The sequence below is a fragment of the Dufourea novaeangliae genome, unplaced genomic scaffold (assembly GCF_001272555.1).
Source record: "Dufourea novaeangliae isolate 0120121106 unplaced genomic scaffold, ASM127255v1 scaffold33, whole genome shotgun sequence".
NCBI lineage: Eukaryota > Metazoa > Arthropoda > Insecta > Hymenoptera > Halictidae > Dufourea > Dufourea novaeangliae.
Window position 1 is genome coordinate 225,335 of NW_015373915.1, and position 24,322 is coordinate 249,656.

General features: G+C 38.9%; 1 protein-coding gene across 1 annotated transcript in view; it reads right to left on the minus strand.

Moving 5' to 3' along the window:
• Nucleotides 1-23,671, minus strand: part of LOC107194208 (cyclic nucleotide-gated cation channel alpha-3-like) — a 201,289-nt gene extending 177,618 nt beyond the window's left edge. Inside the window, exons 1-2 of the mRNA XM_015583797.1 lie at nucleotides 23,323-23,671; nucleotides 11,473-11,750 (exon numbers count right to left, since the gene is read on the minus strand). Coding sequence (XP_015439283.1) covers nucleotides 11,473-11,750; nucleotides 23,323-23,653 — 609 coding nt within the window. The 5' untranslated portion in view covers nucleotides 23,654-23,671. The remainder of the gene's footprint in view (nucleotides 1-11,472; nucleotides 11,751-23,322) is intronic.
• Nucleotides 23,672-24,322: the final 651 nt, after the last annotated feature.

Here is a 24,322-nt window from a genome sequence, read left to right on the forward strand (position 1 = left end):
TTTACGTTTCATTCATTAATCTCTTTAAATAACACACGACAAATGATAAAAAGGATGATTTTATTTGTTACGTCTTGTTTATTTGCTATTATTATACGCGGTTTCCTGCGATGCATGGTGACCTACTTGTTCGGAGCATCGTAGTACAAGCGTAGCGCGTAGCCACTGCTAGCGCGGGAACTCGGCTGGCAAACTCGCGCTCTGATTGGTCGCGGTTTTTCGTTAATATCTCGTAAACGAAGCCTCAGTTTAAATTTTTGCTAAGGAGAAAGTTGTTCCAATTCACCCCTCGAGTGCCACATTTTCGGGTCGGAGGACATTTTTGGGACACCCTGTATAGTTGTATAGTTCAAGGATTTTCCGCTAGGGGCGCTTATGATATTTCTCAGTCACTTTGGCCATGTCACAGACGAGACATATGAATAGACCTAATAGGCAATGTAATTTTCTGTCCCATGCTTCGAGGGCGTCAGAAACCCCCTTACCATTTTAATGTCAATACCCGACGTTACCGATAAAGCATGAATTCTGAGTATTATTAGCACCAATGAAGTGATATATATTCCATTCATATTGCATGTATCTATATGATTTGACGGGAATAAAAATATTCGATGCTTCAGTTTAAGGTTAAGGGATAAATATGATAGTTATGAAACATGAAACGGGAAAGTATTTATTTTTTCACTTAACTACAAGACAATTTATTCTAAATGCATCGTTAATGGACATATTAGTAATGTTACTTTTTACATGTTCTTGTTTTATTCGTTTTTATGTCTTGCCTTATATTTGTATATTTGTAACACATAAATTCAGGATAGATGTAGTTTCATAAATAGTTTATCAAATCTACATGTGGGAGAATATATACACCGCTTTTATTAACATTTACATATTTATAATTTATATAGGAATATGAATAGTTTTACTGCCTATTGTAAGAATCTTAATACGCACAAATAATTACTTTCTGGCAATTCGTAAATTTTTACATATGAATTTACTTACACGTTATTTACTTACAAAAATTTTATTTATTGCGAGTAACTAAATAATGAACGTATGTTAATATTCAGCTACGTGTCTCTCAAATTAAGTGAAATACAGAAGTTTTATTTTCTTGAAAATTAGTGTCAAGGAATACAGCAACCAGTCACATTAGTGTCGTAAATAAATCGAAACCCTGTATCGGCACACTGTTTATTAGGCTATCAAACATCACACGGAGTCTTTTATGAAGAAGTAAAATCTTTTACACAAATTCAATGAAATACTTTCAGGTACCCAGTTTAGGGCTATGAAATCAGAATGTTCAAGAAGAGGTAAAGAAGTTAGATATTTGCAATTATTTTGTGATACTGTAATAGAAATCGGTATCCTGTGAGAAAAATCGTATTTAACGATATGAAATGAATAATAAATAACGGCCTTAGGGATTTATACTGGAGAGCTAAATCTTTAAAAAGAACATCTCGCTTAATCAAATTAGATAAAAATGATATTTATTTGGGGAATATGAACATCATAAATAAACGAGAGGTGTAGAGCGAGCCACGGTATCGGTGCTCTCCGTCGGTGCCGACGCGTGCCGAACGGTGCCGGAGATGGCCGGAGCGGTCGAACTGGAGCGAGCGAGAGCGGGAGAGCGAGCCGCGGTATCGGTGCTCTCCGTTGATGTCGACGCGTACCGAACGATGTCGAAGATGGTCGGAGCGGGCGAACAGGAGAGAGCGAGCCGCGGTATCGGTGCTCTCCGTCGGTGTTGATGTGTGACGAGGAATTTCGGTGGTCTATGGGGGGAAGTGTGCGAGCGAGAGAGTACGGTAGAGCGTGCCGCGGTATCGGTGCTCTCCATCGGTCCATCGCACTAGTGACGTTGCGTCACACAGTTTATTGACCTAGCCGTGTACGCCGTGTACCATTGCCGTATCTGGCCGTACCATCCGGTGTTTGGGTAGTTCAAGGAGGAAGGTCGTTCAAGCCGGCAAAAACAATTTAACTCGAACAAACGTAACAAAGAAACTAGCTGTTGCGTAATAACCTACGTACGCCCAATACATAACGGCGTTAGCTTCCTCACTTTCTCGTGAACCGTCGCGGAGGGTGGGCGCGCGTCTCATACTCGTCCTTTCTCTCGTTACTAACCCATTGTGTGTTGCAGGCATTCGACAACCACCGTATAAACAAACTTGTTATTTACTGTGCATATTGTTCATTTATTTACTGTGCATATTATTAATTTATTTACTGTGCATATTATTAATCTATTTACTGTGCATATTGTTGTGTCCCCTCTCTTGTTACTAATCCCTTGTATTTTACAGATGTTCGAGAACCATTGGCTTCGATATTTATCTTCTTATGTACTGTCATTCATTTACTGTGATTTATTTACTGTGCATATTATGTATTCTATGTGTATTGTATAATGAAAAATATTTTTCCAATCAGTTATTCCATTGAAAGAAGACATTGATCAAGGTCTACATCCTCAAAGCGTCTACCACTGCGTTAAGTTACTGTAAGTTAAACTTAAATCATAATTCCATATTCATTGTTATATTCATATTCATCATCATATCGTAATGATAATTATTATTATTAATTTCAGTCTATCTATTAATAGACTTAAATTGTCACCGTCCATTGTGCATACCAAGTTATTATTAATTCATTTCGCTCGTTGATTCTCTACACAGACTTGGGGTACGGGCAGTGGGTCTGTACCTAGGGTACCGGCAGTGGGTCTGTACACTAAGACTGTTTGCCGATCCCTCTGGTTTCTATTGAGAAGCCAGATATCGGACGTGTTTAGTCTTTGCCTGGTAAGTAGGATTTGGAGAAAGACTCGTGCGTGCCAGGGTACGGAGTAGTCGGGAGGCTGCTCCGTAAACGGACTCTGTTTAACAGAGAATCTCGCTTGCACTACCATGCTTGTGTACTCTTTTGGTTCGGGTCTGGTACGCAGGTGACCAGCCCAAAGCTCCATGACAGTAAAAGATGGATCCGGGTTAGCGAGGTGTCGCCCGTCTTTCCTATTTTCTTAAACCAGGTTCTGGCGACAACACTTTCATCGCGATACTTGTTCATACTGTAGTTTAACGCGTAGTTCATCGTAGACTTAATAACTGCTTGGTATATAGAATATTAGGTGCGTAAACGAAATGATCGATGGAACTTTTTCCATTCCGTCTATCTCTTTCGTTTGAGTATTAGCGACTACGTTGCGTTTAGTTTAAGTTATTTTGTATTAATAGCATTAATTCGTATTAATTAGAATATTAAGATAATATTAGTTCTAAGCTGAAGAACGAAGACAACCGACGAGGGAACTTAGTTTTTTATAGGTTTAGGCTCAAGAAAGAAGTCATCCGCCGAGGCATTTTTGTACCGATAGTATTACATAGTTAAGATTTAAGTTATTTATAAGGTTTATTGTGAAAGGTGGGTAGATGTAGAACTTTTGATTCCATCTACCTGCCTTGGGCCTCCACTCGCAGCAACCTCCTCGTGGTGAGGCCTGGGCAATCGGTATTATCATCGGTAAAGTACTGTAAACTGAAGACAATATCGAGCTAATGGCTGCGAACTTCGATTCTATCTGATAAAACCACGTTCTATGTTACATCGAACTAGGATTATTTTAGAAATCGATATGAGATTCAAAGTGTAAAAAGGTCTAGTACTTTGAATGTTTTAGAAAATTATTCGAGATAAAGATGTATGGAACTACTGAAAATTACTTTAGATTCCTTTTCCTTATTCTGTAAATTCTTTGATTGGAATAAATGGAACTTTAAAATTTTTTTAAGTGTTACATTGATATTTCGTCATACGTTCCATCATGTCAATAATATTGATTTCCCCGCAACATCCATATTTATTACAAATGTCAATATAACGAAATATCTTTTATGCGATTTTTGTGGTTTAATAAAAATCTGTGTTTCGATTACGTTTTTGATACATATTACTCACTTATATGTAATAATATAGAATAAAAATATACTGTTAGTCCGATATTTGAAAATATACATGCGTTCGTTGTCACTGTTAAACTGTTGTAATAACAATGGAATAATAAAATAATTTACGCAAATGTACATGATAATACATATACATATCCATAAAAACAATATTAACGCGAACAAATTACGCGAAGAAAAACTAATATAAGTCCGTCGGGATTAGAACCTAAGACTCCTTTCTAATACGTCTACTTTATAACGAACGGACGTGAAGAGAATCCGTTCACGACCATGGTCCCTTCTTAGATTTAACGTAGTTCACAAATTCACCGTTCTCATAACGTAGAGGGCAGCAGAAAATCCCTGACTTTTTACACTATCGGTATTTCAGAACATGAGACACGAAGTCCCATAAGATGATAGGTCTATCCTATACCTAGTCGGTAGCCATGTTACCGCCGAGCATCGATAAAACAGGGAATCGGTAAATGTAACCTCGCAACACGTGCTGGATCGTATCGATTGCTTTGTTACGCTGTTGCCACATGTTCCCACATGTTTCCACATGAATACCTACGGCCTAGGCCTACGACTCGTGGCGAGATTTCGATTCTCGCCGAACATAGGAAAAGAATGGCGCGACCGAAAGAGATTCGAGAATAGAACAATACATACTTACGTATTAATGTGTGCAACGATAACTCTTTTCTATTCGTACTTGCAATGATGCTTTTTTTTTTAATCAATGGAATTACATAGCAAATACTAGAAATGGTATTCCCGAGAAACAAATTGTAAAAATCACACAACATATATTCCGGGTATTCCATATACTAAATAAATGGAATACTTTACATATCTGCTGTTTGAAATGATATTTATTTATCTTTTATTGACATAATTGATACAGGTATTATATGCGTACACATATATTTCGTAAAAAGGACGCAAAAAGAACATTGAATGGACAAATTTATTCGATGAGAATTATGCGACGAATAAAAGATACTTTTTTTATTCGTAGCGTCGAATAAAATTTTCATCTTTTATCTGTATCTTTTATTCGAAGGCTTCGAATAAACCTTCGGATAACTTTGACCAGCCAGGCCAGCTCGAATAAACGTGCTGGCGAGCGTTGAGCATCGAACGTCGAAGACTGGCGACCGTGTATCGGCATACAATGTAAGCAGACGTAGACGGGATAAGGAATGACACACAAATGCAAATTTAAACTATTACAATTTGCAATATATATTAATGAAAATGTCATGCATGAATTGAAGAGATTCTCCCGATTAAAATGCGTCCAAATTCGAGTGTAATAGAACAATTGTTACTCATACGCAATGTTGCGGATAAAAATGATATATTATTGAAACTACTCCGAATGATGTCGTATTTGGACTCATTTCCACCGGCAGAGTCTCCTCAGTTCATTCGTGACACCTTAATGAACGTATACTGAAAACTATAAAAGATTAAATTTTCATTCATGCGTTTCATTCCTTATCTGTTTAGATTGTATTTCGATCGTCGGTCACTGGTCTTTCACGTTCAGCCCTCGGCTTCTCGCTCGGTGCTCAGCAGCGCGTTTATTCCTGCTTGCCAAAGCTATTCGAAGAAACAGTCAAGGGACAATATCAAAACGTGCGCTTCCTGTTCTTTAGCTGACGGTGGGCTGAAGCAGACAAAAAAGTTTAAAAGGCTGCTATCCAAAATTCTGTGCTGCTTATTTATTCACGGTATATTACAGTTTAGGTGCGGGTGCAGCGAAGATGATACGCTAAGTATGCATGCGGCAGCAATTACTTAATTCAAAATCCATCCCCGCTAAAGCTAAGCTCCCGTGTAAGTACATATATAACACCTGCATCAGTTATGTCAATAAATGATAAATAACTACTGTTTCTCGGGAATGCCATTTCAAGTATTTCGTATGTAATTTCGATAATGAAAGAAAATAAACATCATTGCAAGTACGAATAAAAAAGGTTAATCGTTGCACACATTAGTACGTAAATATTTTCATTCTCAAATCTCTTTCAGTCTCGCCATTTTTTCCCTACAAAATCTCGCCACGAGCCGTAGGTATTTCATCGTTCTTCTGATGGGCAGAATTCTAATGCAGGACATGAGGCAACAGCGTAGGAAAAATTAATACGGTACAGTAACAGTGGCTTCGCGTAGCAGATATACAAACCCAACTTGATGGTAACGGGTAAGAAAATTTATTTATAGGTACTGCCGTTAGATGTCATATTATCAAGCTGTCCCAATTATCGATTAAGTGTTTTGGTTAGCGTCCGATTGTTTAAATCAGCGCTTCGATTGATTCGGAGTTGGCCCCAAAGGAGTCTCCCCCCTTAATGGGAATTGTATTTCATGGAAATAGAAGACATTTTATATAATAAATTTGGAAGGAATATGATAATATCTAAAGGTATGGTTCTCAAAATTATATTGTTTTAAATAATGGATTGCGGTGCAGTTTATTTTATACTTTATATAGAATGCCCCTAAAAAATAGAATAAGTCGAAGCGTGAATACTACAGAAAAAATAAATGCAATTGGAAAAGTTAGAATTCCAAAGTATTGCCGAAAATTGATAAAATATTTTGAGATTAAATGATCGAAGTTAAATATTGTTATAGGTTGCTAAAATCCCTTTATTCTATATAAAAGTTAAAAAAAATTGCCTTTAAGAGAAATATCGATAACACTGTTCAACAAATTTTAACTTGTTTTTGTTTTTGCAATTGTCAATAAGCGTCCCCGATAGACCTTTATTAGCTAAATATGAATCTGCAAACCGTTTATTTCCAGCACGTTCAGTTTTTGAAAAAATCAAATTTGAAGAAAATTGCAAATTTTCAACTTTGGAGCTATGTTGTGCTTTTACAGTAATAGTTATTTAGTTTCTTTTTATACGAATTAATTTTCTGGACTCTTGCGAACAAAATGATATAAATTGTTATTAGATTATAGACATCTAAATATGTTTAAATAAAGTTCAAAATGAAAAGCACACCGAAAATGCACCACTTAAGTTACTTCAAAAACTAAAAGTCTAGGAGAAAATCTAACCATAGGACGAGATAGAGCAAGCCTTTCTGCTCAGGAAAGTGTGAAGGAAAGTAACAAAATCTGTTTTGTTTTAAACAGGGAAGCGAAATAGTTCAGCAAAACACGCGGCGCCGACAGTGGTACTGAATGACGGCGGTCGCCTTGGCTGCCCGCGCAGCGTAACGGAAACGCTAGGCGCGCATGGCCACCACTGTCGACACAACACATCTCTCTTTTCATGCATTTGCACAAATTACCATACAATCATAACAAAAATGAATTTTAAACAAAAAAGTACGAGGTTTGTACCTGATTTAGATTCATCATTTATTAAAACACGTGCCAAATAATGAAAAGGGTTCAAAGTAACTTAAATTCATTATATCTGGAAAAACTGTTTCTTTATAAATATTGTTTGAAACTACATATTCTACAAAAAATTTAAAATGCAGTAAACATTTCGATTATTAATAAAGAATCACACTTTTTTTACAAAATATTTATCCAAGCTAAGTAAACGACTTTAATTCGTTTGTAACTTATAAACATTAAAATTGATCAGTTACCCATTTTTTGAAACAGTGAAATAAGTATTTGGAAATAAAAATAGAATGGAACCCATGAGATGTCAAAAGACTTTTGAAAAAATTTTATTAGAAAATGAGGTTTGTAGTAATGAAATCCATACCAGACCTATGCATTATAATGCAATTTGCACTGTATAACCCGCTTATCTTTGTATTTCTTTAAATAAACACACGTTTCACATTCTCCTTATTACTAGTAGCAAAACTCGCTTCGAATGCATAAAATTATTTCATTTAAAAATATCGAACAGAGACTTTAAAATATCGCTGCCTGTGTTATTTTTCATGAAACTAATAATTTGTGATTAAATTGGCTGTACTTTTATCTCGCGTGAAACGTGGGTAATGAATTATTTACATACAGTCAGCATTTCTTCGTATTACCACTGCAAATGAATTATCTATTTAAGCGGAATATTTTAAACACAGTATCCTGAAAAACACCCCACGGAGTATACAATACATACAAACATTGCTAGATTACTTTTCTAACCTAATTCCTATTTCTTTATTTTCTCGTGTTCCGGAGTCTACAACTGCTACACAATTTCGCGTAAACAATACAACGAACGATGTATCTTTATCCGCGTTATAAATTACACTGCATACTTAAAACCATCGTGAATCAAAACATGTTACGGGTACTTTTCCTTAGAATTATATAATATTCTAACTAGAATATGATTAATGTCTATTCCAATTAATTGTAATTACAAAACATCACTATTTTTATGATAAAATAATGATATAGTATCAATGCAATATATCTTGCCACACATGTAAAATAAACAGAATGCAGTGAACGACAGATATCAATAAGTAATCATGTGGTTCTTATTTTATTAGAAACTAATATTAAATTTTGAAAAATTACTCAATTACTCGTTAGCCTATATTCAATGCACACTAATAAGCACAATTTATTCTCCATATACTATTTTCCAGCCGTTTGCAGCAATATAATAAAAAAAAAAAGTTATCAACGGAAATTTATCTGTTTTAAGGAGACAACGTATAACGCTAACAAACATTAGGAAAATACATGTTTTTCATGATGAACTCAAGGTGACCTTATGTATTTTAAATGGAATTATACAATTTTTTCTCCATTATATTGTCGCTGACATTAACACAAATTTATCTATTACAAAATAGGACACTTTTATTCAAATAATTATAGATTTAGAGAAATGGAAGTGCTAGAACGAAAGGAAGCACACAATCGAAATCATCGCGCGCTTTCCATTGCAACTGCTGCGGTTTCTGCTAGTTGAATCCGCTTAGTGTCCCCTACAATATAATGGGAAAAAATTATGTGGCTCCATTTGAAAAACTCAAAGTAACTTTTGGTTCACTATGAAAAACATATACGAAGAGTGTTTGCAAAGTTCTGCGAATTGTATTATAAATTTTTTATTTGATTAATTTTCATGTAGAATACTATAAGTTTTCAATATAATTTCCGTGTAACTGTATACACTTGATTCAGCACGAATCTAGCTTTTTAAGCCACCTACAAGAAAACTTGGGAATCTCTTTTACCCATTGGTTTGCGGCACGTTTTACATCACTTAAGTCCTAAAATCGCACACCACGTAGATCTTTTTCAATTTTTGGAACAAATGATAGCCGCTGGGTGTCCGCCCTAGTATCATTTATGGTTGGCCACCGTTACCCAACAGTTGGGAGTTAGTTAGAATATAATTAGTGTTTTTTTCTACATATTCACAAAATAAGGCCTACGACGAAAAAGTTATGACAATTTGCCAACGAATATCCAATGTTGGGCCTACAGTTACTATAGTTGGTTAATTAACAAGAAATTTACAATGATAATACAACATTGGCCCACCCAAAGTTTGCCAACATTTAAATATCGTCTTAAAGACGTCAGAAACGTTGCTACAATTAAAAACTTGTTATTACATTACAAATTGATTTTTTTGTTTTCTTATTTATGAATATAGTGTCGAGTAACACGTTTGACATTTGACATTTTGTGAAAATTGAGTCAGGGGACAGAACACTGGAAATAACTTATAATAATTATTTGTAATAATTAGCTACATGTATAAATTGTACATAATAAATTCTAAAGGTAACTTTGCTGGTAAAACACTTGTTTACCTGTTTAATATACATATATAATTTATACACGTATATAATTATTATAACAAGAAATTGTTATAATTATTATTTCCAGTCTTATACTCCTTCAAATATTTATAAAGGAGTTTATGGAAGTGTAGTATAGCCAACTGTCTTCCTACTATTGGTTTATTGTAGATACTCAACAATTGGCTCTACCGAAAGAAACCTCGAGTTGGTCCTTCGTAGTATAGTGACGTGGGCTCTACGTTGAGTATGATTGTTGATCCAGTTGCAAAAAAGGGTGACAATTCTAACTGTTGGCCAACCAATAGTGCATCAAAGGCCCATCAAAATGCCAACAGTAATTGCTACTAGGGAGATCAGGTGAGTAATGTGGATATGGGAGTAATTCTCAGCGTAATTAATTTAAAACTAATTGTTAAGAAAATAATGGCTCTTCGAGAATTTATAGCATCTTCCATGGTTGCAAAATTACCACTTAAGATACACGTCTGCATTCATAACGCGGTTGAACCATTCTGATCAGTATTGACTAACATCGTTGGGGAAACCTATCAGAACTTGTCTGTACCTGAACACATTAGTCACAATCCGTTCATTATTTATCCAGATTACAATTCGTAAAACTTTGGAAACACTCCTCGTACTTTAGAAATGTTCTTCATTCTAAACACTTTTCTTCTCAATATAATAATTAAACTTTTTTTACGTTGTTGCAAGCGGTTAAACAATCGTGGATACCGTTAGAATGAACACCTCGTATATTCTACAATATCATACTTCTTACTATATTCAACAAAATAATTAATGAATTAAAATGGTATAACATGCAAAATTTCAAGGTCATTATGAAATTGGATGGAAACAATTAGACCAATGATCATGTTTTAAGTAAATGTTTTTTCAATTGTTTAATATTCATAATGACGACAATGAAACACACCTATTTGTGTAAGAGAAGTAACTCATTGAAACTAGTTTAAAACAGATTGTAAAATACTATACAGTAAAACACTTAAAATATTATATTTCCATAAATTTACAGACGTTTTCAAATAAAATAAGTTGTTTACTATTTACCATTTTAGAACCTACGTTTTGTCCACCTCTGACCTGATGTCTGTATACTAGATAAAGTTTTAACCCTTCGTTTTCGACCCACACAAAATTTCATTTTTCCAGGACTTTTCTCCGAATTTTTATTTTCACTGACAAAAGTTTCATACATATGATTTAAAAAATGTATGTATAACGTATGTAGCGCAGACTGTAATAAGTATATCAGGATTTTTTGGAGGCCTAAAATAGTAAAAGAAATTAAGTTTTGACATGCACAAACCAAGTTTGTCTACGGAGCGTGAATAGATATATTTGCCTATGGAAGGTTAAAACCATTTTCTTAAAAAATGAAGTCATGAATAAAAAGTGTCGTTCATATTTAGACGTATTTCGATACAAGGGATCCATCTATATGCCCAATTGTATCATTATAATACGTACGTAAATTTAGTTACAACCGAGTGCACAATTAAATGAGGCTTATCGTCATGGGTTAACACAAAATTAAAAAATGACTGATAAATTCTTTCATAAACCATATTTAATGGTGTGTACGTATTAATAACGATACCAAACTCAAGAAAAAACAATTCTGTTTCCATAAGTTGTACGTAAGAAAATATTCACGGAATCTAACACAATCACCGAGAAATACTAGGATAACAGTAATAAAACTAACCTGTTGTTGCTGATGGTAATGCTGCATGGGCATGTGGCGATTCATACATTTGCCACTGACTAGTTCTAAGAGACTTTGTCTACAAGGCAAACCGCTCCTGGAAACATTATCCGCACTTTTTGTGTCTTCGTCCCTTTCCCTTCTAATCCTTGGCTTGTAGTCTCCTATTCTTCCTTGCTTGTCGTCGCTGAGCTTCTCACCCCCGCAGCTCAGGGCGGAAGTAGAACCGCCCGTGAACCGATCCCTCATACCACCGCCATCACTCGATGTCATCATACCTGTACAATCAAAACGACATATTCTTATTTCTTCGATCGCTTTCAATTATTTCAGTATTGACTATGACGACACAGTATGTCTGAAAAATAACAGGATGGGCAATACATTAATTTAAACACTAATCATATTTCGAAAAATCGTTCACTTTATTCAAAGTACAATAATGGACGGTCTACATAAATCTATCAACGTAAAAATCTCGCTTGTTTTTAATAATATTAAAAAATGTTTCAGAAATTAATTAAATGGTTTCGAGGGTGGCATAATTTGACATAATTATTTTGTTTGTAGGTGAACGCGTTTAGAGAACGTATGAAGGTCATTAAAATTTTTTTAAATGGAATTTTATATTTCTTAGTACATCCCCAATGAAGTGTGGAAACATGGTGGGGAAAAGATAGAGGAATGGCTATGGAGGCTATGCAATAAGGTTTGGAAAGGGGAAGGATGGCCAGAAGAACGGAAAGAGGGAGTGTTGGTACCGATTATAAAGAAAGGGGAGGGGAAGGAGGTAGAAGAGCATAGAGGGGTTACGCTAACACAGACGGTGTATAAGGTGTACGAGTCAGTGTTAGCAGAAGGACTAAGGGATGAGGTGGAAAAGTAGAAGCTGTTGTCACCGAGTCAAACGGGGTTTAGGAAGAGAATGGCATGTATAGACAACGTATATGTGTTAAACTACCTGATCAATAGGCAAGTAAAGAGAAAAGAAAGGAGAATGGTTGTAATGTCTATAGATCACAAGGCCGCGTTTGACTTGGTGGACAGAGAAGTGCGAATGAGGGTAATGAGGAAAGAAGGGACTAGTGGGGAGATGTGAGGAGATATTAAGGGAAACGGTGAGTAGGGTGAGAGCGTGGAAGGTGGAGGGAAGAGGTTCCGGACGTCAAGGGGGCTCAGGCAGGGATGCCCGCTCAGTCCGAGCTTATTATTATACTTCTGGCGGATATGGATGAAGAGCTGGAAAAAGGGAGGTGGGGGGGGGGACAAAGCTTGGGGGAAATAAGGTTTATACGTTAGCATATGCCGATGCTATAGCCATGGTAGCGGAAGACGAAAAGGGAATGGAAGGGATGATAGGGAAGCTAGAGCAATACCTAAAGGGGTGAGGCACTAGAGGGATGGGAAGAGGAAAGGAAAGAGTATTTTGAGGAAAGGGGATGGACAGTGGAGGAGATAGAAGGAAAGAGGGAAAGAAAGGGAGAAAAGAATACAGGATGAGGAAAGGTGGAAAAGGATAGGAGAATCAAAATATAATAAGTGGTATAGAGAGATTAAAGGAAAAGGGATACCGGAATATTTAAAAAAGGGAGGGGAGAACGTAGATGGCAAAGGGTGGCGAGGTTTAGATTGGGAAGTGGGAAGAGGGAAGGGAGGTACCGGATGAAAGAAGAATGAAGGAGGTGCAGGATATGTGGATGGAGAGAGGAAACGTGGGAACTTCTATAGGAAGAATGCATGGGATGGGGAGAAGAAGGGGGTGGCAGGAGGTGGTGATTGAAGTGTAAGGTGACGAGGGGGAGGAATGGATGGGGACAGTGGAAGAGAGGAGAGAAGAATGTGTGAGAATGAGGATTGGATGAAAGAAGAGATGAGAATGAGACTACTCTCTCTACAGACGAGCAGAAGCGGTGGTCCAGGTTAGGGAAGGGGGGGTGTGTGTCCTACCGGCTCACGCAGGTGCTCACCGGGCACGGATGCTTCGGGGGGTACCTGCAGAGGGTTGGAGCCGAGGCGACGGCAGAGTGCCACCAGTGCGCGCGGAGGTTGACTCCGCGCAGCACGTGTTGGAGGAGTGCCCGGCCTTTGCCTGGGAGAGGCGGGCGCTCCGTTTAGAAATAGGGGGAGACCTCTCGCTCCCGAGAGAGAGGAGGAGAGCGAGGCGGGGTCGGGGTCAGTGTATGGGCGGACGCGTGCGTGGACATCGGGAGCCGGAACTTCGGCTCCTGTGGCTCCCGCCTTCGCGCGCGCGTCCGCCGGGGCCACTGATGCAGTCGGGGTGGGGTCCCCGGCTGCATCCAAAGCGGCCCGGTAGTTACTGGAAAAGAAAAAGAAAAAGAAAGAGGGTGTGTGTGTGTGTGTGTACTAGCGGGGTAGGTTAAGAGAACGAGAATTTTTATAAAATGTAGGATACGTAGATTAAGGCTAGAAGCAAGAGACAAGATGTAAAGGAATTGCAACTCTTAGGGGAACAATAAATTCATGTATATATTTCTTAATACATTAGTTAATCCAACTGGACATTCTCAACAAAATATTATTAACCTATCTATACCGAAAAACCATTAGTGTTGGAAATACTTTAATTTGAAGTTACCCACAACGTCTATAGATGGACTTGTGAACATCAGCCTTAAGAAGGTAAACATCGTATTATTAGTCCCACTTTGCCATCTTGAAATTAAAATGTCATCTAAAGAATTGATTTTTTGGCATAAATAGCTTAATACCATTTTATAGGAAATAACAAGCCGCGTCGACTAATGCTTTAAAAAATAAATAATTCCATAAAAATATAAGACTGCCCTTCATATGTCCTCTGCGTCTCCACCTACGAAAAAAGTAATCATGTCAAATTGTGTCCCCTGGAAACCATTCAACTTGTATGCCAAACATTTTGTAATATTGTCCAAAACAAGCAACTTGTTCTCTGATAAAGTTAGGTGGACTACCATGTCTTTTCTTTCGGTATTAATACAACACTGGACACGGTCAACCAATAATGGATCTGGAGATTTGCACATTATAATGCACCTGTTTATCGTATCCGACCGTCTGTAAATGTTGGCCAAGAAGTAAACAGCAGTGTTTGCTCATTCACCGTATTCACCTGATTCGGCTCCTTGTGATCGCTACAGCAACTCCTCGATAATTTTTCCACGACTCCTCGGCATTGAACATTAAATATTTCATAAAATAATGGACATATGCGGCTGAAACGAATGCCATTGGCTTCAGAATTCCAATCTTTATCACTGTGGTAAACCTTATTAAAAAGTTAGCGTTACACCTGGAGACGTCTCCTGGTCAGTGCTGACGGGTCTTCGAACACTCATCGCGAATTTACTGTACCTATTTTCAAGACTCTAAATTACAATGAAAGGGATTCGCTACGATGGCATTTCCGAATCAGGTCTCCAAAAATCTATCTATACATTGGATAGCCGTGTCCAGTGTTGTATTAATACCGAAGGAAAACACAGTAGACTCATGTTCAAGTACTGCTGCTGGGGGTCTAGAGGCGGCCTTGTCCAGGAAACGGTACATTGATGTGCTCCAATCAGCGATGCCAGAATTGTGGGATAACCGCGCGAGCGCTTATCCTCTCCATGCATCCCGTGGGTATTCCATACAAGCATATTCTACCCTATCCGTGAGCTCTACCCCACTATGCCCTACTCGGCGTCTCCCAATCAGTGATGCCAGAATCGTGGAACGTGGTACTGGTGTTAGCGACCTCGAGGTACCCGAGCTCGCATCCTCGTGGGGGCGCACGCCAATTTATCGGTCGTAGCGGCACAGGCCTGGCAACCCCGAGGTATCCTAGGCTATACCCAGGGGTGTCCACAAGTGGGCATACGGGAACTGGCGATCCCGGGTCATCCCTCCCGAGCTGTCTGGCCAGTGTCATGAAGCCAGATAACTAGACTGGTAGAGCGAACGCTGGTTCGCTCAATGGGAAGACGATTCCCTAAATGGTACCATGGGGGCTGGGCTCAAGCCCAGTGATATGCTGGGGTTACTCTCGGCATTCCCGCCCAGCCGTTTGAGGTTGGACCTTCGTGGTGGCAGTTGGTAACCCCAATAGTGCAGGGTAGGGTGTGCTTACACACCCGCCGTGGAGTTACAGTGAAAACAACCGGGCACCGTCCTACCAGAGAGGGTAGAGCTTTAGAAAGGTCTCGCACCAATCAGCGTGGATACGTCTCGGGCTCGCACCCAGGTGTCGACTTATTGACTCGTATTGAGCGTATCTCAATCACTCGCCTATGGGGGCTACGTTGCAATAGGCACTGTCTGAATCGACAGAGACACGGCGCATCTGAAAACTGGCATATACTCCAGGGGAGACTCGCGGCGGGGGCACGGGGAACGGAACGGTGGAGTAACGGGGAACGGGTGGTACCGCCGAACGTTACGGCTGATTACCGAAATCCGCGCTAGATCATTCGGTTACGCACGAGCAAAGTACTAAATAGTAGTCTATCTCTCTCGTAATAGTTGTGGTCGTTGCGAATGCGAACGAGCGGGAGTACTGGGCTACGTCAGAAAGAACAGCTGTAAGCGGTAAGCCACTTCATCTATTTCGGGTGATTCTGTAATTGATTGCGGTAGATTCGAGACGAATTAACATCGGTCGACTTCTCACCTTCTGTGAGGAGTTGAGAGTTCGCGAGCTCGACCGCGAGTAGCGGGCGGGCGGATTTCCTCGGGGTTCCTCAACAAGTAGCGTACCGCGCATACCATCTCGCGGAGGCGTCGTAGCTGAATCATTTGTTAAATAGTTTGTATTGCAACGTGTACCGAATCTTTGGACGAAATTGTTAGCGAATTTGTTATCGAAGGCCACCTATTGTGAGCGTTGCCCTCAAGGGTAAACGCGTGACGTTAATAAACGTCTTAATTAACGCATCTCGATTTCCAGTCATTCGCGAACCGCCTCCTGCCGTGAGGAGATTCTCCGCATCCTACTTGCGAACCTCGACCCTGGTGCGTGCTAGCCGGCAATCGCTACTCTCTCGTAGTCTCCACTCTGCGTAAATTTCGAAGATATCGGAAGTCCTGCCCGATACAGGCACTCGGGGAGTGCCAGGCGTTCAACTAGTGGAGGCGCGGATAGACGCGGAGACCGAGAGAGGGGCTTTCTTCGCGGCGGACCACGGTCACACGGCTGCCCGGGGCCCGAAAGTTAAATTCCGCGTAACAATGTATATACGATGGATTAACCCGGTGGCACTTGACATTGCGACTTTTAACGTCGGCTGGTGTTGCATACCTGCGATCACTTGTGGCATCGACGCTAACCTGCCATAAACCATTTCGTCCGTCGATGCCCAGGTTCGGTACACTGACCTACTGACGCAGGTTTGCACGCTGCAGGTAAATTTCCGTAAGGGTGAGTTCTATTCAGTTTATTAGCCATTATTATTTTCTTAATTTAACGCAAGCTATGACTTTTTCCCGGCGATAATTTTGCAAGTTTCTGTACCTACAATTTTCTTCGGTTTTCAAAGAGACTTATTCATTATCAGTGACATTGTTGCCCGTTATTAAACTACGAATTTTTATGCCAATGCCGAACTACGATCACTTCTCGTTCATTCTCTAATATATTACCTTTTCGTTAATACATTATCTGAAAAGGAAATTTACAAATTCCTTAGCCTCTCTCTTGAAATAATCATTAGATTCCATTCCGTTTAAAAAAGTAAATGTGCAATCGTGTTTTCACGTTACACATAATTTTCGTACATATCTGCTTCATTCATTTATCTCTTTAAATAACAATTGACAGATGAGAAAAAATATGATTTTATTTGTTATGTATTTTTTATTTGCTATTATACGCAGTTTCCTGCGATACATGCCGACTTACTTGTTCCGAGCTGCGTAGTACACGCGCGGAGCGTAGCCAACGCTAGCACAGGAGCTCCACCGGCAGACTAGCGCGCTGATTGGCCGGGGTTTTTCGTTAATATCACGTTAACGTAGCCTCAAATTACATTTTTGCTAAGGAAAAAGTTGTTCCAAATCCCCCCCGAGTCTCATTTCCGGGTCGAGCAACATTTTTGTTACACTATTTTAATGTACTGTCTGTATTCTGGTAAAGCTTCTGTCACTTGTCTCCCGTTTTCATATACATACTTGAATATTTTAGAAGATATCGTGTTAAGCGTGTTTCAATTTCATGTATCAATGAAAAATAGTATGAATTTTATTGGAGAATGCTTGGCGTAAAGAAGTCCAACAGTCAATGATACTTAGTTCCATGTAAAATTATTGAAGTGGTCGTAACGTTACATTGATCCTTTATGAATACAACCATGCATATTTCAAAAACTAAGGTATACCTGAAAAACTGAAACTTTAGTGAATAATACATTATAAAATGGGGTGAACTTTCGAAAATCACCCACACCTAACGACCCTGACCATGACATATGTTATCTAGGGCACCCTTCTGAGTAACATTCAAAAGGTTTCAACTGCAGATAAATGGTTATTAACAAGTTATTAAGGCAGAAGGATGAAAAAATGTACCGTAATTTCCCCAGAAATCTGAACTTTGGTAACGTAGTGTCTTAAAAAAGTACTGTTCAAAGCATTGTACGAATCTCAGTTGGTTAAAGCTAGTTAGTTAAAAAACAAAAAATAATACTGTTCAAAGCATTATACTGATCTGAGTTGGTTAGAGACAATTTAAGAATTTTTTTGTTTATATGTCGTGGAAATGAGCATGTGGCGTCAACGTATTTTAAGTGGAATTGGAGGTTCTTACCACGACGTTCTTTTGTCATGAAACGATTCTTTTTGAAACACTATCTTTAAAACAGTGTACAGGATACCTAGGAAACAAAGCTTAGTGTAGTAATACAAACAACTAAATAACCGGTTATTTACTTCGCATAACTGCATTTCATTGTGATTCCAATGATTACAATGATAATTAAAATTTGTTAATCAACATGAATGGACGAATTTGAACCACGTTTCAACGTTTAATGGAGTCGTTTATTATGCATTTGATATTACGCGTCATTTAATCGTTTGCTTACTTGAATAATGTGTATTTCCGCCCTACAGTTACATCCTTCAAAACTGACAATGCGATTATAGGGAAAACCCAAATAACACAAAAACGTTTTATGTGCGTCCGGAGGGCGTACATTCCGAACGTTCAGTACATTCGGAGGATGTCCCGAAAAGGTACATAAGTCCCCGTTAAGTCCTCGTTCGAATTTTGAAATGTCTTAGGAAGGTCCTATTTATAAAGTGGAACGTCCTGCGGACGTCCTGTGTCAACATTCTTAGAACGTTTTTCGAATTTGTGAAAGTAACATTCTCTGTACATTTTGGTAACGTTTAAAGAGTTTTTAGAAACGCTATGGTAATGTCTTAAAAGACGTATAAGAAACGTTTTCCAAATGTTTAAAATTAAAGTTAGATTTCATTCTGTGCAAGGTGATAGAAGTTAGGTTAGGTTGGTTAGTGTTTAATAAATAAAAGATTAAGTTTCCTGCAACTTCCGCACTTATTAGAAATTAGATGAAGTTAGTTCCTGTTAATAAATAAACGGTTAAATTTCTTATAAAGAATTATAATGAAAATATATATCTGGGGGTTATGATCTGTGTGTACATTGTGTTTATTTTTATTTTCAAAACAAAATACTGATTCTATTTTGGGTAGATACAGTTTAAAAGAACCACTTACTCAAAGCAAAGTACTGACTCTGTGTTGGTTAGAAACAGTTTAAGAAAACTTTCTGAAGTTTTCTGAAGTTACTGCATAAAACCACTAGTGTCGTTACACTTCTCTATTGATCCTCTAAAGTATGACACCTTGCTTATGGAGTTTCATCACCTTGTGTGGTATGACATTGAGCCAAAATTACTAAACGAAACCATCCGAAATTTAAATCCAACGTACATTCGTAAGACTTAAGAAACGGACAGTCCTAGAACATGCGAAATTTAAGTCTTGAGAACATCCGTATAACATTCCAGACGGACGTTTCTAGAACATTTGAAATTTAAGTCTTAAGAACATCAGTAAGACTTCCGGGACGAACGTCTCTAGAACAACCTAAATTTAGGCTTTATGAACATCCTAGGGATGTTCAAGTGGACGTAGGACATTCGGATATAAACTGGACATGAAACAGACGTCTGTTAGATGTACAGTACTATTTGGGAAGAGGACACGATACTACAATCATTTCATTAGTTCCATATACTCGATTTGCCATACGTAAAGATAATCCAAAATATGAAGTTATAGACAAAAATTATATTGTGTTATACATTCATGTTGAAAAAAATAATGACGAAGCTAAACGAATGGTCCTAAAATCTCGTTCAAATAATTATTTCTGTTACTCATCTTCTATGCAATAAACATCCACCTTGCAAAATTACTTTACTTCTAATCGTTTTATTGTGTACATTCATAAAGTGGAAAACAAATTTAGGAATTTCTTTCGTTTCTTAAAGGGACTAGGCAGTCAGATTTTCTAAAAAATGTAACTTTGGTCCGTATCTCCCGGTACCATCTGTTGTATCGATAGTTTCCTATTTTCTCTCTTCTCTCTTCTTCCTGTTTCCTTCTGTCTTCCTTTTCTATTTTTTCATATCCTTGAATGTCTCCTCTTTGTCTCCTTTCCTCTTCATTTCATTCCTCCTACAATTTTGTCATTCTTGAATTCTTTCCTCTCTTTATCCCATTTTGTCATCTCTCCCACTTCCTCTATTTCTCTTTCTATTATTTCCTTCCAACATATCCTTCCGAATTCGCTTCCTTCTTCTCTGCTTAACTTTCCTTCATACCTCCACACTCTTCTTCACGCCCACGTCCTCAGTTTTTCTTTTTTTGTTTCCACTCTTACCATATGTCCAGGTGTTCTCCAATCTACTTCCAGCGTCCACCTTAGATATCTTTCCAGAGTTTTCTCAATCTCCTCCCTTTCCTTCCATCCCCATATCTCCGTTTCGTGACCCAACACCGTTCATACTAAAGTGTCGAAAAGCATACTTTCCTCTCCCAATTTTTCCCAAATTTTCATTACCCTTTTCCCCATTTCCTCCGTTTCTTTTCTTCATTTTTCCTCCCATTTTTTCATTTCCGCTCTTAGTTTCCCTATATCCTCTCCATTGTACCTTGACTTCCTTTAAGTCTGTTCCAATTTCTTCTCTCATTTCTTTTATTAATTTCGTCAATATTCTGTCCTCGTTTCCTTCCTTTTTCTCCGGAAATTGAATTTTGAATTTTTCTACTTGTTTGAAAGATCCATTCCCCCTCTTTGCCTTCTCCCTGTCTCTCTTCATCCTTCTTTTTTTTTTCTCTTCCATAAATCAGTTATTTTCCTCATGCTTCCTTCACTGGCGCTCCTATCTCTCATTAAACTATCGTATAACTATCATTAACGTTCGTTTTCTTATCTCTCTTTCGATCCATCTCTTCTTCTTTTTCTTTTTCCCTTTTCTTCTTCACCTCCCCTTCATTCTCTTTCACTATTTGCTATTCCATCCTTCTCTCCTTTACTTTTCTTTTCCTTTTTACAGTAGACATTCGATTCCTGCACGAGTCGGGGCTGTAAAGGGTTAAATTTCCAAGAACCGTGCAAGAATTGACGACCAGTTACCTGAGCGCTTTCCCCAACACTTGACCACTCAGTTGTTGCGACGCAGCTGCATTGTCACGAGCCAGATCAAATTATATCGTATTTTGTCTTGTTTTAATCAGAAAAATATCGCAAATACGTTTAACAACCACTTCGTTGGAAAAAAGAAAATAAAAAATATCCATGGTTTCATTAATGATGTCACTACGATATGCAGGTGTTGCATCTTTTTCAGGCTTCTGCGCAGGAAGCTGTCGGCGCATGAATGAGCACCGAACGAACGTTGAAGATGCGAATGTTTGTTGATATGGACGGTGACCCGTGTTAGAGGTGAGCATTCGTCGCCTGCTCAGCCCGATCCAATTGTTGTCGGTCCATCAATTTCAACATTCACCATTCACATCGACAACACACATTCCACCTTGCATCCGATAGCGTACTCACTTTGACGTACCGCCAACGCAGGAAACGGCTCCAGATGCTCGTCGAACGCTCGGTTCGTGCTCGCTTTGCGGTCCACATAAGTGCATATTCGCTTCTTCGGCGTGCATCCGGCTCTTATTCAGGTACGCGGCTTTACATTGTATGCTTTATTGGTTACAGGGGCACCCGCCAACGGTGGGGATGAACACCGGGTGCTTATTCTGTAGATCGTTTCGGGTACTAATCCAAGTTTCATTGTTTGTGGTGTCCAAGTTTGAACTGACAAGGAGTGTATTTTAGGTGTCCGCCTCCGATTGCTTTGGTTTTCGGATATGTTTTAGAGGACCGAAAAATAAGAGATACGTATTTTTTTATAGCGGCCCGTTTTCATATTTAGGGGGTGAAACCACCCCTCAAAGTTTCGACCCGGAAGTACTATCTCGAAAACCAGAGGAGATACATGAAAACTTCTAATGGACGAGGTCTGCGGTTTTTTATGTAGAATAATATGGTGCTAACAAATTGTCCAAAATATAATTTGTTTATAACAACAAAATTTCGGATAGAAATTTCGAGTGGTGGTTTCACCCCTTGAAGTCGCGTCTCAGCCGATAAAAAAAATACGTGTCCTTTATTTTTGACTGCTTAACAGACATACGAAGTTTCATCAAAATCGGAGGGGGACACTTCCGTGCCTACCCTTGTGAGATATACACGTAGTTCCCTCCAAAAACGTTCTCAAAATGATATTTTTTTGTTATAAACAAATTGTATTTTTGACAATTTGTTAACACCAGTTTATTGTACATAAAAAACCATGAAAGCCACCAATTGAAAGTTTTCATGTATCTCCTCTGGTTTTCGAGATAGTACTTCCGGGTCGAAACTTTGAGGGGTGGTTTCACCCCCTAAATATGAAAACGGGCCGCTAATAAAAAATACGTATCTCTTATTTTTCGGTCCTCTAAAACATATCCGAAAACCAAAGCAATCGGAGGCGGACACCTAAAATGCACTCCTTGTGAGAGCCTTGGTTGCCTGCCATTGAAGTGATGTACCAGTATATGTGCGTGTGGATTATCCGTTGTATTAGTGTGTGTATTCGTACGAAAGTCGTTAAATGTGAATCTAAGAAACCCGTGATTCCACGTAATACTTGTTTTGTATCCTCTTTGTCCCTAATAAATAACTTCTCACTACCAATCTAACACCACATACAGGGTGATTCTCTCGCTACGCAAATCGAAGAAGGTGCTGCTCTGAAGAACCGCCGTGTCAGAGCGTTTGTGTGTGGTCCCGGGGCGTCAACAACAATGAGGAGTGATCGGCAGATCACACGAGCCGACGCGGCGCAGCAGTTCTTTAGAGAGGCACAGTTTTTGATTTGCGCAACGAGAGGATCACCCTGTATATATGTATATTATCAAAAACTAATTTTTGTATACATAGTTTATAGTATTAGTAAACGATGCCGAAGCGTACTAGTCACAATTTGTGTTCACTTCCTTGTAATTAATTCCCAAAGAAAAGTTACACTTTTACCAAATCTGACTGCCTAATCTCCTTAAGTATCTCGTTAAATACGGAAGTCTGTGCATCTGATGAAAGTTTTGTCTTTTATAGTGTATCACAAAACCCTATAGGCTATAAATACACAAAGTACACAGACTAAATATATATACAACATTAAACTTCGGTTCTTCTGGACTGGTCATACGAAAAACGGTTTATCCAACGGATTTGTCTCCATATCAGTTCGAATATTCGACTACTGTAAATAGGTTAAGGAGCATTAAAGTATCACTCACTTGAGTGGGGTCCATGCGTAGGTGCGTCGGGCGCAGGGGGTACCAATCCAGCAATGCTATACAGCGTTTGTCCGCTTCCATATTTGTGACCACCGCAGTGACAGGGTGTTGTAGGGGTAGGCAAACCCTCGCTACCCCTGATGGTACCGCCGACCACCGAGATCTCATCGAGCTCGTGCCCGCTGTCGTAATGGCACAATCTGGTCGCGCTGGTGCTGGCACCACCGCCACCGCCGCCACTTCCTTCCCCGCCACCAACACCACCGTTGCCTCTACCACCTCCACTGCGGCCCCTAAGCGACTGCACCAGCCGCTTGGCGCTCGAAGACATTCCACGGAGGTGATCCAGCCTTCCGAACTTCTCTGCTTCCTATCTTTCCCGAAGCCACCCGTGTACGGCTCCGAAGATATCCACCTGCGATGTACAATTCAGTTTACATACAAGGGTACAGATATCAGGGATCCTAGAAAATATTCCGTTATCGAAAATTAAAAAGAAGCACTGGAGTAACCCTTTGTGATCCGCCGGCGCTTATGTAGCTGCCGCACAGTGGGGTATTTGGACGGTGTCTGCACTCTCAGAAGCAAAATTGTCCTAACGTAGGTAATTCTACAGATATTTGAAACATTTTAATTATAATTACTTTCAATTTAATGCAGTTAAAACGCTTTGACAAAAATAAATCTTTAATCTATCGTAAAGCCAATCTCAGGATGCGTTACTATATTGGTTTTTACGTCATTATAGAGAGGAAGGTTCAACCTTTAGAACAAAAAAAAGGAAGCTGCCGCATGGTGTAAATTCATAATATTTATTGTTTTCGAGTATATTGTATACCCGGACGACGTGCATGTCATTCGCTTTCCTTTAGAGTTTGAAGATTGTATATAACAATCATTGTTACTTTTAAGGGTATGGAAAGAAAGATAGAGAGAGAGAGGGGGGGGGTGAGAGGGAGCGAGAGCAGGAGACTAGTGGCAAGCTTGATTCTAGATTGTG